The sequence below is a fragment of the Schistocerca nitens genome, chromosome 5 (genome assembly GCF_023898315.1).
Source record: "Schistocerca nitens isolate TAMUIC-IGC-003100 chromosome 5, iqSchNite1.1, whole genome shotgun sequence".
Classification (NCBI taxonomy): Eukaryota; Metazoa; Arthropoda; class Insecta; order Orthoptera; family Acrididae; genus Schistocerca; species Schistocerca nitens.
This window is the reverse complement of record NC_064618.1, coordinates 351,630,227-351,644,822: the sequence shown is the minus strand read 5'-3', so window position 1 is coordinate 351,644,822 and position 14,596 is coordinate 351,630,227. Positions and strand designations below refer to the sequence as shown.

Below are 14,596 nucleotides of genomic sequence, written 5' to 3'. Positions count from 1 at the left end.
TAGTACGTTACCAAACCCACTGATATGAGACTTATTCAGCCTTGAATGTTTGCATTTGTGAAAGGATACGGTGCTACACGAGTCGTTAAACCACTGCAGCGAAATTTTTGTAAGCCAGTGCTGAGGTTGTATGCAGGAATGATAGCAGTTAGGTAAATTGTTAGAATAAACAGATCCAGTTAGTAGAGGAGATAACATTATCGGGTACAGCTCCGAGGCGACTTGGAGGAAGAGATAACGCTATCGATTATCTCCATTGGAAACATATGAAATGAACCCGTAACAAAGTGAGAAGTAGCACAACTCCTACGTCGGCAAGCCAGTGTCCAACGAGAGAAAAAGTTCATCCAAGATCGGTGATGGTCGGCTCTTATCGGGTGTTACACCCAATGTAGAACCATGGAGCAGCTGAAACAACTGCCCGCGATGACTCCCGATGATGACTGGCTTTCTCAAAGGCCGCGAGCCAACATACTTCCTGCTGAAGTGGAGGTATACAGTGTGGGAAATTCGGGCATATGACCAACTGACGAAAACATTCCCACATAGGCTGCGCCTCCCGTCGTCGACTCGAACGCCGCAAGTCGGCGAGAGTAGCTTGTGTAGAGATTGCGTACTGTATTTCCATTGATAACAAGCAAGGTTGCTATTGTTGCTTTTCTGCCGGCTTGCTACCCAAAACTGTTGTCATCGTAACTGGGCTGCAGATGCTGGTAGTGGAAGACACCTGAAACTACGCTACCCGAGGAACACGGGTGTGTGTGCGGTTGCAGTCGAAAAGAAACAAGGAAGGTTTGGCTTTATCATCCCGTCGACATCGAGGTCGTTAGATACAAAATACAAGCTTGGATTGTTTCAAGGATGGGGCAGGAATCATCCCAGCATTTGCCTGGAACAACTTAGAGAAATCACAGAAAACCTAAATGTGGATGGTTGGATGTGGATTTCAATAATCATCATCCGGAATGCGAGTCCAGTGTGCTAACCACCGTACCAATTCCCTCAGTGGTTGCGATCCAGTCAGTGTGTAGGTGCAGGTACAACATGCTAGCATCCAAAGATCCTGCGTCCCCTTTCACCTTGGAGAAAGAAGTAGTAAAGTCACTGAGTTCGTGCTACATAGCCTATACTCCCTCCCTCCGCTGGCGAGAGAGAGATGGCAGCACCCACTCGGAGCCAGAAGGTGTGGCATCGATGTATGTTCACACGAGAGTGGTGCATCAACTGGGTGACAAGGAATGTGTCTGCGGTACAGACCCAAGAACCTGAACAGAGGTTGAGAGACAACACCATACAGACGTCGCAGAAGGCACTGTTACGGTGGCGAACAGCAAAGAGGAAGGGAAGGCTCAATTGAAAAGTACGGGGGTTGCCCAGAAAGTAATGCACCGAATTCTGTCTTCAACAATTCTTTATTTGAACATAATGAGAATTACACATACGAAAGAATGGCGTTTTATCTGCACATTCTATTTTTCCACGTAATCTGCATCCCGTTCTATTGCCTTGCTCAATCGCAAAATAAGAGGGTGTATGCCCTGTCGGTACAAATTCTTGTCATGGTGGCGTAGCCAGTGCTTCACTGTGTGAACTACCTTTGCCGACTGACAGATGCAGCGCCAACTGCCGAGTTGTAATGCGTCTATCCTCGCAAATGACAACTCCAGTTCGCTGCAACATGTCAAGTGTGACAGCCGTAGATGGTCTCACAGGCTGCGCAAATCATGGAGCTCCGCCCAACCGCCTTCTGATGGCCTCACCCTCCGTGCCCAGCGACTAACTGTACTTCTGTCGGCAGCATGTGCTCCATAGACTTTGCACAGGCGTTTATGAATATTCCCCACAGTTTCTTTCTCTGCAGTGACAAATTCACTTGTAACGTACATCACCTACAGACACCATTTTGAAACTGCCCTGCAGCTACGCTATCTGTCGGAAGTGACAGAAAGTTGGCGCGCTCACTCAGGAGACCTCAAATAATACATACTAGCGTTTCGCATTCTTAGCACTGTTCCGGATGAGAAAAAATGCGGTGCATTGTTTTATGCGCAATACTCGAAGAAACAAATGAAGGATAGGACATCACGGCAACAGCAATGGCACAGGACAGTCAGAAACAGAAAAGAGCAAGCATTGAATAGGCATTGGAGCACGCATCACGTGTAAAACCATGGAAAATGAAGAATAGGTTTCATGGACGGAAAGAAGAATAGAACGTCCTGGTGGAAACTGGTGGAGCCGGAGAGGCCAGGAGAAAGAGCACAGTGCACATGAGGAGTTGGTTGAGTATGAAATTGCCACAGCTCGCCAAAGCTATGGAGGCAGTCGATGCCAGAGGCCAGACAACCCTTGCGATGGACGACCCCAGAGATAGCCAGGCCAGAAACGGACGATCGCACAAACAGCGTGCCCTGCAGACGGACGTTCTAGCGGCCGCATGACCAAAGACTCAGATCCCGGAAATGGATGACCTCGGAGATTGAAAACCTCAGGAATGGACGTGCCAGTGAAAGGCGCAAGGCGTATGTGAAATTGTGATACGGAGTGACAAAACGGAACCAGAAAGTTTGAGGACAGAATTTCTGAAGAAGAAATATTCACGATGTTGGGAAAACAGTAAGGAACACAGAGACTACAACCACAGTCAAGGAAAGAAGACATACTCAAGGAGACCTGGCCAAAAACAGAGGCTCCATTAAGTACAGATCAAAACCGAAATGTCATAGTAAGGCCAGATCCAACAGGAGGTCCGATGCTAATGACACGACAAGAACGGAAAAAGGTGGTACTGTTGCCAAACAGGAAATAGTGGCAGACCCGAGAGGAAGAATAAGTTTCCCAAGCATGACAGACCGAGAAATGTGGTATCCTGTCAGCGAACCTGAGCTAGAACGAAATTCTGAGATGTAGTGTGATCTTATCGCCAAGTACTTTGCCTGTAGCAGTACCATCTTCGAAAAGAGGGCTTGCTATGACTGCCACTGGCGGATGTAACAGGACGATTCCACTGGTCGACCAGAGGGGGCAGCCGGCTGGTGGTCAAGTTTGTAATTCCTTCCCAGTGCTGGTAGTGGACAACCCCCTGAAGTTAGGCCACCCACATAACGAGCACGTGCGTACGTTTGCATTCCGATCGGTGTGTTGGTGAGCATGCCGCACTTGTTACCCTTAATGTTAAACTCGGGGTTGTTTCACGAGTAGTATGACTAGTGTTAAAGACTAAAATTTTCTTTTCCGCAATAATACCTAAACAATCTTTGTGCTTAACGAAGTGTAAATAGCTAACGTGTCACGAATCTGACAGACAAATCCTGAACACGTAACCTCTATACTGACACATTCCCTATGAGCCAATAGGCCACGGAATATGGAATGAATTGACTAAGGTATTAAGGATATAGGAATTGTACCAAAAATTGGAAAGCATAAAATTTTATTCACAGTTCTGTGATAATGTGAGTGAAGTTGTCGAATTAGGGAGTTTCCAAATGTTATTCGTTTCGATAACCCTTTGTGAAATCGATGCATATTATTGTTCCAGTCTGAATCTTCAGTTGAAACACTGCGTAAGGCTGACATCCCGGTGTGGACTGACGAGGACTGCCAGGAGGCGTATGCAGGCTACGAGTACCAGGTGCTGGAGGAGGACATCTGCGCCGGCATGCCTGAAGGAGGCAGGGGAGAATGCAGTGTGAGTTACGTTCTTCTGTTTATGTACACGTCTGCAGAATTTACTGGCTATTGTCCATGAAATGAAATCTTGCGGGTGATCAGGTCGCGTCATTGTATCCTCCTAATTTCTGAAGAACCTGATTTTTCGACTCCTATGCTGGTATAGTCTTCAGAATCTCTGTGATTCCCACAATTGGTTTAACGCCACAAGACTGAAGAAGACTACTGCAGAAATGTGGAAACGTCGAGTTTTTGAGGGAATACGAGAGCCAATGAAGCCATCTAATTACCCAGTAGATTTTATCTTCGTTCACTTTTATTTCTTTACAGTTTTTGGTTTCCTATGTATTACTTCGCTTTTCGGTTGTACCAACGTTAGTAGTTGAGCGCGTCTGTGAAAAATTTGTTTGCATGACAAGTTACATAAGACAATGTTCAATACTAGTGGGGTTTCGTCTTCTTCCGATATGTTAGATATTTATGTCTGCAGAACCCACAGAATATTTCAAGGATTTTTTTTATATTGTGCCCCACAGATGCAACATGTTTCATATTTATCTACCTGTATCATCAGCTGCCGTGAAAAACATAGTTGCTGTTAGTTGTGGACCAGCTTCCGGCACTGGTCAAAAATACGTACGCTACTTTCTGTCACTAGTCAAAAAATTGGTTATAGCGTTTCGCTTTCTGTTGTGTTATGTAAGTTGCCATAAAATTTAGATACATAGGCAAGCCTCAGTGTTAGTTGCTATTACTGACATCCAATAACATCACTGATGGTAGCCTATTTAACTTGAAGTTTGGGTAACTATATGCAATGCATCAGAAAGCAGATTGCAACAATGAAATTTTTTAAACAGTGCCAGAAGATGAACAAGTGATATGACTGGTGAAGTAGAAGCGTCAGTCGAGGATACACCAAAAACATATTTCGTTTATTTATTTAATGAGACACTCTACCCTGGTAGCATGCATAGAGCAATTAACGAACTAGTGATTTTACGGACAAATTCCGTAATCTGAACAATAATAAGAAATTTCTGGACAGATATTAATTAAATCAAAATTTATTGAAACATTTAAGCAAAATGTGATTATACAAGCAGCGATCAGCATTCTAGATAATAAACAGGTTCAGATCCAATATTTAAACAGAGGCTAATTTAAAGCATATTAAAGCATAATTTAACTTGAAATAACTAAGCAAAATATTTTACAGGCATACTTAGAAATTTGAGTACGAAAACAGACTCAAGTCCAGAAATCTGAATGCCAAAACAGACTCCCATCCAGTGTTAAAACAGAGCTTAATTAAAAAAGAATGTAACTCAAAATTTTCAGTGCGAAAAGGGAGGCAAAAATTTAGATACTTGAAAATTACTCTTAGATACATTCGTAACTTAACTCAGAATTTAGATGGAAGGCAACTTCCTCACCATATAAAAAACAATATATGACACGCTGGTCAAGTGCCATCCCCTTAACTGACCTATGTGCCGGGCTATGCATGAAATATCTTCAGAAATGTTACAGAAATGTGTTAAGTCGATCTAAATAAACTACACAGGAATTAATACAGTCCATTCTACCAATCAACAAGTTAATTTCTGTCATCTGATCAAGACTTATACTTATACTTAACCATTTAACTTTAACATAACCAATAACAAGAGCGCAAGAGAAACGTTAACGTTTGATTTAAACTAATGATTGCAAAGGTCACAATTGAAACTCCTCCCTTTTAAAACGTGCAAAAAATCCTTTCCAAAATCGAGGTAAGAATTATTCTCAGTTACCTTTAAACGGTGGATTAAAATATAAGAATAAATTATCTCGAGACTACTCTAATATTAACAGTTTCTCAGGCTTAAACAATTATCAAGAGAGACTTATTTCTTTAAATGAATGTATACAGTTGAAAATAGTGCGGTTGCAAAGAGCTGTCTTTCAACGGAGATAACAATTTTTCAGACCTTAAACAAACAGTAGGATTACATTGAACCTTTTCGAAACGGTGAACACTTAATCTTCTAGATCCCCCCCTCTGTTCGGGAACAGGAGCTCCACAATTACAGTACCAGCAACCAATTAGCAAGCTGGAAGTTCCGCAGAATGTGAGACGCTGCCTGGGGCTAAGAGGACGGGCACAGCCAAGCCATATTAAATAACAACTACGGTGACGTGGTGGAGGAACACAGTACATCGCGAGTAGCGGAGCTTTAATGGTAACCACTAATGATGAAAACTGACGAACAACTAACAAGCGGTAACATTCAAATAAAGCGGCTCACAAAGAACGGTAATGGCCAGCAGTGCAGCTCGCACCGACTCAGTGCTGCAACAAGCAATTTCGTGACACTGCCCCGCCGAGACTCAGTTGCGCCATACAACGCGAAGCTCCTGTGAAGCGTTGCAGCAGCCACTGGCCGCTCCCAAGTCACCACTCGCGCCTGGGCGCACCCTTGCCCGCGACGCTCCGCCTTAGCCTACTGCTCCTTCACACACGCGACCGTTCCACCGGCAGCCAGCACTGCCCTTCCTGTGTCGCTCGTGAACACAGGCTGACCATCAGCTCTCTCTGCGGACTCTCCTTTCAATTCTTCCATGGGTCCTATTGAAGACCTCAGTCAAACCAAAGACGCCAAAGCCAGAAGAATACCTGTGAGGTAACCTCTGGCCAACGATACTGGGTTCTCGGAATGCACGTATTACCAGATATATAAGTTGAGCTAGAAAAGAAATGATACTGAGAACACTGCGACCTGGCAACGCCGCGTTTTCCTCCTTGTGCAGACCGGTGTGTTCATTTCTTCCAGATGCTCAGTCCGAGTTTCAGCTCCATACAGCCATCACGTGACTTTCGAGAGCTCCATCAGTGAAGCTGTATTTTTATTGTTACTTACGAACATGGAACAGTGGAAATTAAGAACAACGTTATGCCATCAGCTTTTGTGATAAGCTTGGGGAATCTGCGAGTGTAACTTTCGAAAAGTTGAATTAGGCCTATGGGGAACATTATCAAAACCACAAGTTTTTCGCTGGCACAATTTTTGGACGGCCGAGAACACGTTGAAGATTATGCTCACTCAGGGAGACGAAAAGTCTGAAAATGTTCACTCTCTTGTGACATCAGTCTGACATTTAACAATAAGGATGATGGGTGCCTTGTTAAACATATTCACAAAACATCAATTTACGACCGAAATTTCGCACATTCTAAAGCTTTGTGCCAAAACAGTGCCGAGAATCCTCAGAACTGAGGAGAAGGACAATCGATGAAAAGTGTGCTGGACCTTCTTGGTAGAAACGCCAATGACCACGAATGGTTCAGTCGTGTGACCCTGGATTTTTGAGTACGATCCTGATCAAAGCGGCAAAGTTAGGAGTGGCACACTGGGACATCTTCTCGACTAAGAAAAGCTCGAATGTGCAGATCAAAGCCACAAACAATACTGCTTTGCTTTTTTGACAGTAGGGGCATCGTGTATGAGGAACCTGTCCTTTCAGGTAAAGCTGTCAGTCAAGTATTTCACAAATAGGTCCTCAAGTGGCTTCGGAAAAGGGTAAATCGAGTGATACCGGTCATTGCAAACAAGTAGATGCTACATCAAGACAACGTCCCATGTCACACAACCACTTCCATCACGGAACTTTTAACCTCGAAAGACGTTCCTGTGTTTCCGCTGCCACCCTATATACCTGATCTTAGTCCTTTAATATCAATTAAAAATGTCTTAAAGTGATGTCATTTTGGGATTCTGGAAAACATTCAAAGCACGTTAAGAGTCGTACGAGTTGAAGCCTTCCAGCGCTACTACCAAGACTAGTAACAACGCCTCCGTCGGTATATAGCTGTCGAATGGAAATACTTTGAAGCGCACAATATCGCCTTGTGAACAAAATATGTTTAGTAGATAAATAAAACCAGTCTCATTGGTTTTCTCATACATCTCGTACACCGAAAGTAGTACCATCTTAACACAGGTTTTGACTCCAGCTGATGAGATACATAAACAAGCATGTATTTCATCAGTCGCGTAGTCAAAGTACTTACTCACACTATAATCATCCATACAAAACCATAATCTCACCCTGCGCTCTGTCACTTGCTCTGAACAGAGGGTGCACATTCGCACTTCAGGTGCTCACCATTGACACGTTTTTAGGATGTTAGCGAAGGCTAGACAGCAAGGTACTTGACGTAAGTTTATCGTATTCGATTTTACGGCCATAAATTTTAGAAAGGCATACAAATTTTTCACTAGTGATTTACATATTAGCAAAGAACTGACGTATGTATGATCACTTTTGACCGATTTCGGCTCTAAACTATTTTCGAGAGCATGTATTCACCAACATTCATTTTTTCCTCATTTACGCAAATGTATCAGAAGTAACAGTCGACATTTGTGATAAAAGGTAGTTCACAGAATCATTATGACCTGATAAAAACATTTGCGCTCATCAGAAAACAGACTAGCCATTACCGTACGATAAGTAAACGTAACATAATATGTATAATAACAGGAAACTGTTCACATTGCGAGTTAACGCAGCTCGCTTTCCTAAAATGTATCGATACTGACACACAAGCCTCTAAAATGGATCAAGTGCAAATCGTGCGAATGGTACCAGAGTACAAATTACTGTTGAAGCCTTAAATTGTTTTCTGACATCAAGTTTTGCCTTCCTTGAAATAGCGTCAGATATCTCGCTATTGAATATCTAACATAGTAACCCTACATCTGTTTCTTTTAAATTCCTTGTGATTACGTTCCTTCGCAATTCATACAGGTTCCTTTCATTTCGTATCTTCTGCATTCTAGTAGTTGCTTCTTACAGTCATAGACTGATTTATTTCTTTAGTTACCCATTCTCTTCAAAGACAATTTTTTGCATATATAGCATATTAGCTGGTATTAATTGTTTGCTTCTTATGTGCTTATCATGTCAGGTGCAGTGAACACAGGATGCGGAAGCCTGTTGGAGGAGCGGCGGTGACATAGCACGGACAGGACGTGTTTACAGTTTACGTTACACTCCAATTGATTTCGCATTTTCACATTTTAAATTGATAGAAACAGCAGCGCACCACTTTAACGTCTCCGCCACTCGCTGCTTCCGAGCGTCAATCGTGGGTATAAACAACAAATCCCACGGATAACGAAGCAACGTGCCGTGTCGCCACACACCTCTCCTGTGTGTATTGCACCTCAACTACGAGCAATTCTTTTACTTAGCCCATCTGTCTCCACTTTTCAGAATTTCAGTGTGATTTAATCAGTGATATTTTGCTTCATTCCTTTTGCTGCGGCTTATTCTTCATCTTTCTTAAATTGTGATCCAAGATATTCCGCACAACGGTAGCCAAGAGTTATGGCATCTGTCCCTACACATTTGTGTTACTCTTATAGTCTTTTTGTATTTAATCATCTTTCCTAAGTCTTCTCTTGTTGTGGTTTACAAAACTTACGCCTGTTGAAACTTTTATAATTAATCACAAAATTTCTTACCCTTTCTCCTACACAATTCCCTAACTTAATTCTCTTTCCTTACTCCAACTAGGAAGGTGTTCCTAGTTTCAATTACTGTGCAACGTCCACCTCATTTAACGTATTTGTTCCTACCACTAAATTTCATCAAATTTCACTCGTCGTTGTCGCATGTAAACCTGCACAATATTCGATGTAGGTAATTTCTTTATATTCCATATCAGTGGGTTCTGGAAACTCAGTCCCACCTTCTATTAGTTAATCGTATTGATTCCATTACCTATTAATCAAATGCACTTACTGTTTGCGATTACCCCATTGCTCTCCGGTCAGAAGTGTTTACTTGTTAAATTTATTTTTCTCAGTTACGTTCTAAAACTTTTATTTGTGGTGGCTATATCCGGATTACATTGTCCACTCTCAAACCGTAGCCTTCGTTGTAAATGTTAACTTACATTTCCACCAGTGTACACACAGACAATAGCCAAAACTGGTATTTTCACATATGTGGAATAGTAACTCTTATTCAGGATCCAGTAGCTTCACAAAGACAAGTAATGAGAGGACCCTCAAAAAGTGTGTGGTATTATTGACAGCACGTTTCATTGAGCCCTAGCAATTCTGCAACAAGATATTTCGCTTTCAGTATATTTACTGTTCCTAGAAATTAAAACTGCCATTAGGAAATGAGGATTTACTTGCAAGATGTCTGCAAGTTTGCTGCAACATATTGTCACATAAAGGTTTAAAATTACTCCAGATATGTTGCGTTGTTTAGAGTGTGGCCTTTGAACTATAACAATGCCTGTTTTATGACTTGATGCATTGTTAAACGAATGCAGCTTTATGACGCATGAAGAATCAACAGCAGAAAAGAGCACATAAATGAAGCAGAAATTGTTGGCAAGACTGCATGACGAGCTGCAGTCACAATCGGAATGAGAAGGTTTAAAATCGCGGTCCTCTCTCCGGATCAGTTTTCCTTGATTTCCCAAAACTATTCAGACATTGGTCCTCTTTGGAGATATATCCCGACTTATGTTTGTAAAGCACAATGTCCAGCAACATCGACGTCAAGTAATAATAAAAATAAAACCTACATTTTTCTTCAAGTGGTCAAAGAGTTTTAGTTCAATGGATATTTTCTTCGCTGAAACAATAAATAAAGTCATTAACATTTGTCATCAGTCAGGTAATAGTGTTTGTAAAATGTTCCTCATTGATTAGAAGTATCCTAAAAGATAACTAAAATTACAAACTTACCTGAATTTTCTGATTGATCTGCGTGTGAGCGACGTTAAAGCGCTGAAATGGATGCTTCGAATCATATCAAATGTAGCATTACACTTTTTTTGCATGTTCGATTATCCAGTTCTCTTTTTCCCTTTTTCAGGGAGATGGAGGTGGACCGCTGTTAGTGAACGGCACTCAGATCGGTATAGTATCGTGGTCCAGGAAGCCTTGCGTTACAGAGGGCTCTCCTGGGGTGTACGTCGAAGTTTCGTACTACGTAGACTGGATCAAAGAGACGACTGGCAGATCTTAAAGAATTCTCACCACTGAAAAAAAAGGCATCCGCTTTCGTGTGATTAACATGTGACATCTGTACAAATGTAATTTCCGGATTTCTTTATGTGATTACAAAATATGAGCTATATACTATGAAATTGGTATTAGTTTCTCCTGCAGGTTTATGAAATTGCGATCAGCCTCAGCATCTTGTGCACATTAAATCGTTTCAAATGTCCGATCTGAAAGCATTTACAAAAAACGGTATTAGATTGCTGGCTACGTAATTTGAGGTAGAGTAGTGTGTAACACTTGAAAGGAACAACTATCTCTCTCTCTCTCTCTCTCTCTCTCTCTCTTTCCATTCTTCATTCATCGTTAACTAAAGGGTGTATGTGAAAATTGGCGACATATGTACTGTGTAAGAGCTTTTCGTTCTCTAACTTCTTATCATGACAATTAAGGTCATCTTCGCTTCCATAGGGATTGCTATCTGCATCCGACGAGAAACATCTGTTAATTTTTCAAGGAAGTTTATAACACTTTCCGTACAATATGTTTGAATGTTTCTTTCATCATATTCAACAATTTGCATATTTTTGCTTTCAGAACTGCATTGCAAAAGCAATAAAGCTCATACATCAATTACTGTTTCAAGAGAGCATCTACAGATGTTTTTAGACTAATTATATGAACACAATGGTGCTGAGAATGCTACGTCATCACTTGTCAAATGTGTGATATTTTTAGCCCAACATGTTTCGCGACCACGTGATCCAATTAAAAAGTGCTTAATGGTTGGCGTAGCAGCCCTAAGCATTTGATAGTTGGGCAACGTAGTCGCGAAACATTATGTGCTAAAAACATCACACATTTGACAACTGGTGGTGTAGCACTCTCAGCACTGATTCATGAGACAGTTGTATGGAGGCCTCACAACAGATAATATGGACATGGAGGTAACGCCTTAGAAATTTCAGGTATCTGTCTTGTGAACACGTTATGCTTTCACGAGTATGAACTGTTGGTTAAGAGAAGAAGTGCAAAATATTTTTTGACCTGGATGTGTAATACGGAATATCACTGTAAGTTAAAACACTATAGTGTGAAGAATTAATGAAATCTGAGATGTTAACTGTCAATGACACAAGCTGTACAGAATAAACGTACTGCTTCTTCCAATATAAGTCTCATGTAATGTCTGTGGCAGTGAAATGTCAGTTTTTTATTTATCCGCAGATCATTTTACAAATTATATATGTCACATTAGCACAACAACAGGGTACACAGCAGCAAAAGGTGGATAATATTTGTTCTTATTTGCATGTTAAACATAGCAACAATGAAACATAACTGAAATCATGTGTGAGTGTGTGTGTGTGTGTGTGTGTGTGTGTGTGTGTGTGTGTGTGTGTGTAATAACCTGTAGCTCTAGATTCACAAGGATTCACACAGTGAGTACAATGCGGTTTTCTATATACGTATTCTTATATACTTATTTGCAAATAAATTAGTTTATAATGCCAAAACTAGAATTACACTAAAGTCAGTCTAACACTCGGCAGCGGAGCAAGCTGTTTTCGCAACTTTCTCGCAGATTTAAACTCCCCGATGGGTCAGGAAACGGACCCCAAATCCTGCCTTTATATTGGTCATTTCTAATACCCACCAAACTACTTTATTGTTCGATTGTTTTTAGTTTTTGGACGTTATGTTCATCATACCTACCTTTGGGTCAGCATTTCAAATTTTACTTCACCTATTTTCCTTGCCGTAGCCTAATACAGGATGCTCTTCACGTTGTCAATAGAACACTTTGCCCTTAGCGTACGTCGTAGTGTGAATTACGTCCCACGAATAATTCACTGATTAATCCTAAACGAATTCTTTAATGTCTGTGGTAGATAAAAAACATTAGTATGGCTAAAATTAATATTACGTGAAATGCATATCTGATCATCGGCCGATTTATTGAGAACCGAGCATCAACCTTCCCGGACTTAGACCATCATCAACGGATATCTATTTAAAGCTACAAACATCGAAATACGTTAAGAAATTATAAACAGCTAGAAGACAAATGTGAATAGTTAAAAGTTAAGAACAGTTCAAGTAAGTACATTCTCCATGTTATTTTTTACAGTGGATACGTCACAGGTGTTGTAATATCTAATACATTCCAGTATATTAAGTTCTACACAGGACATACAGGGTGTTCTGAGTAGGGATATCAGTTAACAGAACAGTCCCCTAATGAGAAGGCTAGAGAATACGTACTCTTGTGGTAAAAACACTGAAAAATTAGTCAAAGACTTTCACTAAACCTTTCCATCATATGATACAAACATATCGGTCATGAATTAAGTGCTGATTGCCAGAGACTATATCATGTGTGCGAACTTCTTTGCTAGTTTCTCACGTAAACAGAAAGTGAAAAACGAAAAGGTTCAGTTACAAGTATAGAAAAACACCTCTCCCACAGCAAGAAGGTACAGACCTGGGCAAAATCTAGATGCTAAACAGTAGCGTAATTATTGGATAATAATCCATGAGGTGTGTAAAAAGAAACATAATTCACAACATAAACTTAACGTATATGGTGTGCATAATTAAAATTGGTTAAAAAACAAAGTTCATAAGAATGGGTGCAAATTGTCAGTCTCTGGTTTACAACAGTAGTGAAGTATAAGTTTCTTCTTTCTACTGTAATATGTATCAGCAAAAGTTAATGACGTTTTAAATTTTTGATGATACTCTCTCGTATTATATGTGTGTGTTTTATTTTTAACATTATATAAGTCTCTGGAGTACAACAATAGTGTGGTATCAGCCTCTTGTTTTTACAGTAATACATGCGTATCAGAAAAAGTTGGGTTTGTATTGTAAATCTGATTACTTTTATTCAGAAATAGCAAGATTCATGTTATGGTACATAGTCTGAACGTTAATGTGTCATTAGAAGTAGAAGTGTACAGAGTTTTGCAATAATTACGTAACTTCGCTTCTGTTAGTTTACATTAATTATGTCATCTATTTAACAATATTGTTAAAAATTTTCATCTGTATTATTCAGTAGTATGTACATCATCGTAATGACTTGTAAACACTAGCATATACACATGCTAGTAACTGATCACATATTTGCTTTAGAAATTGTGTTAATTTGGCACTTGCTTATTCTTCTAGGACATTGTTTTAACATATTCATTAGCAAACCCTAATTTTTTCATGCAATGTAATATCTGTTGGATAAATCAACTATAGCCCAAGCTCTGCATTCCTTATAGTGTTTTTGGGTTAATGTGCCTACAAGTACATACGTTGTTTGATAATTGTCTAATGGATATTAGATATGATTTCTTACTAGTGTGTTAAATAATCAAGTGGAGAATTATTCAATGTCTTATAGCAACGTTACATTTTTAAAGGAAAATTGTGTGATCATTATTACTGTTATGTACATTGCTACGAGCAGTCCGTAAAGCCAAATTTGATCACTCGTTTGATTATGCTGTGGTTGGTTTCATATTCGTGATGGTCACGTTATTCTGGCTTCTAAAATAAACAATCTAGCTGGTATAAAAGTCACATGTGATGTGGTCCTTCATACGTAATCATTACATTAGGTTTATCGTCGATTAATGTAAGTAGGGTGTACATGAATGGTAGCTGACGATTTGTGTCTGTTTTTAAGGACTTCGATTTTTTTAACCACTTTCATGTTATGGACATGATGTGTTTTACGTTTATGTTGTGACTGGTGTTTGTTTTTACACACCTCATGAATTATTATACAATAATTATCTTACTGTTTAGCATCTAAGTCAGGGGCAGCAAAGATTTTGGCTCGCAGGCCGTGCTTGAGCACGAGTGGCAAAGCACTCAGCCTCGCTGCACTTTTCCCCTAACGCCACGCCACTCTG

General features: G+C 40.4%; 1 protein-coding gene across 1 annotated transcript in view; it reads left to right on the top strand.

Annotated features, from left to right (window-relative positions):
• LOC126259918 (trypsin-1-like) overlaps nucleotides 1–11,838 on the top strand; it is a 61,342-nt gene extending 49,504 nt beyond the window's left edge. Inside the window, exons 6-7 of the mRNA XM_049957009.1 lie at nucleotides 3,542–3,691; nucleotides 10,558–11,838. Coding sequence (XP_049812966.1) covers nucleotides 3,542–3,691; nucleotides 10,558–10,710 — 303 coding nt within the window. The 3' untranslated portion in view covers nucleotides 10,711–11,838. The remainder of the gene's footprint in view (nucleotides 1–3,541; nucleotides 3,692–10,557) is intronic.
• The last annotated feature ends 2,758 nt before the right edge of the window (nucleotides 11,839–14,596 follow it).